We start from the raw sequence: 4,985 nt of genomic DNA on the forward strand, positions 1-4,985 counted from the left end.
ACATCAATTTTTTTCCACAGCATAAAGCATTAGAGTTCATTTGGCAAAAGAAATATTTAAAAAATATACATTCACATAATTCTTTCCTTTATTATTATTATAATTGTTAATTTAGTAAAACACATTTTTCAATGTTATTCTCAAATACGCACACACACATTTAATACATAATAGCACAAACATAGACATTCTTACGAGTGGTACGAATTCATGGAACGTTAAAGACAATTCGAAATATGTTTTGGCTTGAAATGTCACATATCTAAGGAAAATAAAATGTTCGAGAGATGTTATTTTCATCCAACCGTAATAATGAAAAACAAAATAGAATGTATATGTTTATGTAAAAATGTCAGTGTTTTTAGATTTAAGATTATTTAAATTTGAGACATTCCTTAGCCAGACAAGTATATAGATTTCCGGACCTGGATATGTTGTATAGGCAGGCCAGTTCTCTAGTGAATATAATCACATACACTATTTATATCGATATTTATGCTAATATTCATAATTTTTGGGACACAGTGTATAGTTATTTATTATTCTAATTTTGACAAAGTCTCTTTTAAAATACACATTAATGTCTGGTATACGATTTACCGTAGTTCGTAATAAAAGATAAAAAAATTAATATTCTTATACATATATTTATGATAATAGTCTCTCTGCTTCCACATACAACTCAAAGTACCTTCACTCAAATAAGGAAGCTCGCTTTTAAGGAAAACTAAAGTAAACCACTTTTATTAATTTTATAGAGCTTGTGAGTCTTTCTCTCATCATAATCAACATATTTCAATGTAAAAGTTTTCAAGTTTGTTCTTTGTATTGGTGTTGGTTTTGTTGTTGTTTTGGATGTTGTGGGAAGAAAGCTAAAGATATGATGCAAATTAATTTGGCAAAAACTTACATATCTGTATGTGAAGAGTATTAACACTCCAGTCTTATTGTTCCATTGTTTATGTTGTTGTTGCTGTTATTGTTTTGAGCTGTTGTCGAGTCGGAGCCAAAAACAAATCAAAAACAACAACAGAAAGTACAGCAACCGAACAACTGCAGCTTCAACATGAACCACCAGAAGCAAAATGCTTTTGATAAATTGCACATTTGATTACTTGCAAAAACCACTTAAAGTTAATGAAAACAAGTCTTTGGAGCTCGCAGATAAACAATATTGGTTGTACGTGTACATGTGTTAGAAATCTGTGTCTGTGTGTGCGCAGGCATTACGTACATATATGCTTGCATCTGTACGAACAACTAACTACAGGAATGAATGCAACAACAGACGTATGAACGTGTTTCGGTGTGGTTGAGATCAGGCAAACATTGCCAACCGCGCCATCATACCGGAAGCAATAAACGTACCCAACTAGCGGAAGTAAAACAAAACGAACAAAATAACGCGAATAACGAATCAAAAAAAGTAATATCGCTAACAAAAGCTGAAAAAATTCACCACTTGAGTAAAACGTATTTATTGGAAGAAAGGCGCCGCTCTTAGGTAGGATGTAAACGTTAACTATAATGCAGTGAGATGGAACATTTACGTAAATAAAAACTACAATATTTAAATTAATTACACAGTAATTCATCGTAAATTGATCACATTAGCTTAAAAAAAAAATAAATGTGAGGTCGATCAATGGACTTTTCCCTATGTTTCGTCCAAATAGACTACCATTTTTCATTGCTGAATCCATCTTTGATTTCAAAAAATATTAGTGTTAATATTATCCACTTTATTTATTGTGCTTCGTGCTCCGAAGTTTTAGAAATCATTTCCGAATTTTCTTTTCAAGACTCTTTTGATAGTAAACACTAGAAGTCTACTTTCTCAACCTTACCTAGACACCAATTTTTATCATTAAAAAATTTTGCAATGCAAAAAAGATAATCATTGCTTGGTGCCAAGTCCAAACTGTATGACGGTCCTGGTTTGGCCACTGTTTGAGGTGATTCAACGCTCTTTGACCACGATCGCTTTCGCACAGTGTAATCGTATGTGATCCATTTATCATCTCCAGTCACCATGCGTTTAAGAAATGGGTCTATCTCATTCCGTTTGGCCAAGGCTTCGCAGATGGAAACACGATCCATCCTACCTTTATCTGTTAATTGGTGTCGAGCTTCCTTTTGAATCCAGTTTTGTGTAAATGGATTAAAAAGGTTTTATGATCGATTTTTAGCTCCTGGGCGATGTTATGGCTGCTAACATTCCAGTCAACTTTCTATTTGACCGACTTTCATATTCCGTTCTCATCCAATTCGACGATGCTGCACCATCCTATTTTTTTTTTGGCAAAAGTTAGAGCAGTACGGTTATGAAATAAATAAATACCACACATATGAAATTCGGGTACGCTGATTACGGTTGTGCAAGAAAAAGGTAAAAATTCAACAGGGTGGATCGAAAATTGAATTTTGCGGGTACATTATATGGGGGCTACCCTATTAAATGGACCAAATTTTCTGAGAAGTATTTAAGATCAAAACAGCATAAAATTGTTGTTTTAGGCATTATACAACGCGCATAAAATCTGCAAAGTACTGAATCAGGGCACGTTTTATGGGGTTACCCCATTAAATGGACCAAATTCAATAATATTTGGTAAGATGTTGTACCCAATTAAAACCCAAAATACCAAAATGGTGAAACGTGAGGCAATATTTGCCGATTTTATTATTAGAATGCTATTGTTAGTGCAAGTCCATTTTTTTATTTGAAATTATACATTTCTTTTTTATCAACGCTTCTGGCGTCGATTGGTGCCACTACCATTAAAAGATCCTCTGGAACTGTTGACTTAAAAGTCGATCTTTCGATTTTGTCAAACCTGTTCGAAATCGATTTTCGAATTTTACCGACTAATGAAAAATCGACTAAAAATTAGTTTTTTGATATGAATTGTTATCAACAAAGAATAAATTCGCTGTTGCAACATACATTTTTTTTTCTTTTTTTCTATCCCACATTTTTTTAATGCATTTGTATGAGGAGAGTAATATGGTTACGTAGACTTTAAAATAGTGAAGTGAACCATCGGTGAATTGAGGAGATCGTAAAGTTGTCGTTTCACTATATTTAAGAAATAATATTCAAGTTACGTTTTTTTGTTGTTTTCTTTTGTTCCACTGCTGTTGCTCCACATAGCGGTTTATGATGATCCCAAATCAATAATTAGATGACTTTGTGGTATAAATTCAGCTGCCAGAGGATTTAACAATGAATTCGCCACATTACATTCGCTGACAGCCAACGACGATAGGACTGCACTTAATTCTTCGTTTTTCACCTTTTCCCATTCATTGATCTGTTCTTCTAGCTCATCGTCGAGCATAGCGTCTATACATTCGTTCATAAGTTCTTCGTCTTCCAGGCGTTGTAATTCAGTTTTATCGAATTCCTCTTCATTTTCCATCCATAAATATTCGGAAAAATCTGGTTCCAAGTCATCCAAATCTGTATCGGATTCCTCTTCTATGACATAGTGTTCGAATTGATCGGACCAATCACTTGAGGGGATTTTCATCAGCATTTTGAAAACAAAAAAAAAATTTACGTTGTTGTCGTTTTATGTTCTGCAAAGACTTCAATCTACTCCTTTCGTTCACTCTCTCTGATACTCCACACAAAATTTGACGAAAAAATTCACTTGTAATTTGGTAAAATATATTTTCAAACTTGAAATTTACAAAATATAAATCCAAAAAATGTTTAACACTCGAAAAAATTTTGATTGAATTTTCCAACGGTAAAAAAATCCAATAACAACACCAAACACAAGTTTTTCAACTGTCGTCTGTGACGGCAAAATAACAACTGTGAAAAATTTTTATTGGGGCCAAGCTTCACAAGCCCTCTTCATGCCATTTTTAAACCTTGGCCCACAATGATATAACATTTTACTGGGTACAGCTCAATTTGCCCATATTTAAAATATTTAACTTTTTCCGCACTACCTTAAATGGTATACAACTTAGAAGAAGTTAAAGCGATCGGACGTGTTTTTTCCTAGCTCCAATAAATAAGCAAATTGAGACGGTTTTTAAAAGATTTGAACAATAAAAAGTTGATAAATATACCATTAAATGATTGCTAGTGCAGCTAGAGAAATTGGTTTCTATATTCAAATGATAATAAGTGCATTTTAACCAAAACATTCATGTGTTTTAAAACAAATATTGAAAGCATAAGAAAAAAAACACAAAAATAGTGGAGAGAGATTGAGAGAGTGCACAGAGTAAAACATTTTGAAGTTTATACCAAATGTCATGTGTGAAGCAGTGCATTGTGCTAAAAAAAGAGAAAAATAAAAAGCTTTTTTTACACTATCATCCTAAAACTGCGCATTAAAAATTAGCCATTTTAATCCAGATTTGTTAATCAAATGTCGGCCTAAAAGTATGCTTTAAAAACATCAAATTTTTACTTTTGAATTTTAATCATATGTGGTGAATATGTACATATACATGTGCCTAAAAGTATGCAAAGATTTTGAATACATTACAAAATAAAAATTTCAAATAAAACAATTAAAAAAAAAAACAAAATTATTCAAACTTCAATTTTTATTTTAAACTTCTATATTAATTAATAAAATAAAATGCCATCAAATACTGGCCGTAGAAGCCTGAGATCAAAAAAGATAGTTTGTGCTCACTATAAACTTGATATAAATGAAGATAAAGATGTCATAAACGGACTTAGTGACACAGGTAATCAAAGTGCTGTGCAAGCTGTTATTGCCCTCTCAGAAACAGTTGGTGTTCAAATGAATGAAGAAAATATTGAAGAGGCATACTTTTTAAATAAGAGAAACAGAAACAATAAAAATCAGTCGTTGGTTGTTAAATTTAATTCAAAATCGGCTAAAAACAAATTAATGGATGCAAAAAAAAAGTTAAAAGAGAATGAAAATACAAAGTCAATATATGTGAACGACTTCCTAAGCAAAGAGTCATTGGAACTTTTCAACTACGCC

General features: G+C 32.2%; 1 protein-coding gene across 1 annotated transcript; it reads right to left on the reverse strand.

The window, feature by feature from the left end:
* Positions 1 to 3,158: 3,158 nt before the first annotated feature.
* Positions 3,159 to 3,560, reverse strand: LOC133322968 (polyadenylate-binding protein-interacting protein 2B-like). Its single transcript, XM_061531918.1, has one exon. The coding sequence runs from the start codon at positions 3,537 to 3,539 to the stop codon at positions 3,159 to 3,161; it is 381 nt and encodes a 126-aa protein (XP_061387902.1). The 5' UTR covers positions 3,540 to 3,560.
* Between the last annotated feature and the right edge of the window lie 1,425 nt (positions 3,561 to 4,985).

The sequence above is a fragment of the Musca vetustissima genome, unplaced genomic scaffold, assembly GCF_032173495.1.
Source record: "Musca vetustissima isolate MV318-11 ecotype Yass unplaced genomic scaffold, APGP_CSIRO_Mvet_v1 utg63080, whole genome shotgun sequence".
Taxonomy (NCBI): domain Eukaryota; kingdom Metazoa; phylum Arthropoda; class Insecta; order Diptera; family Muscidae; genus Musca; species Musca vetustissima.

Coding starts and splice junctions, on each gene's coding strand:
- LOC133322968 (XM_061531918.1), bottom strand. CDS start 3,539: ATGCTGATGAAAATCCCCTCAAGTGATTGGTCCGATCAATTCGAACAC.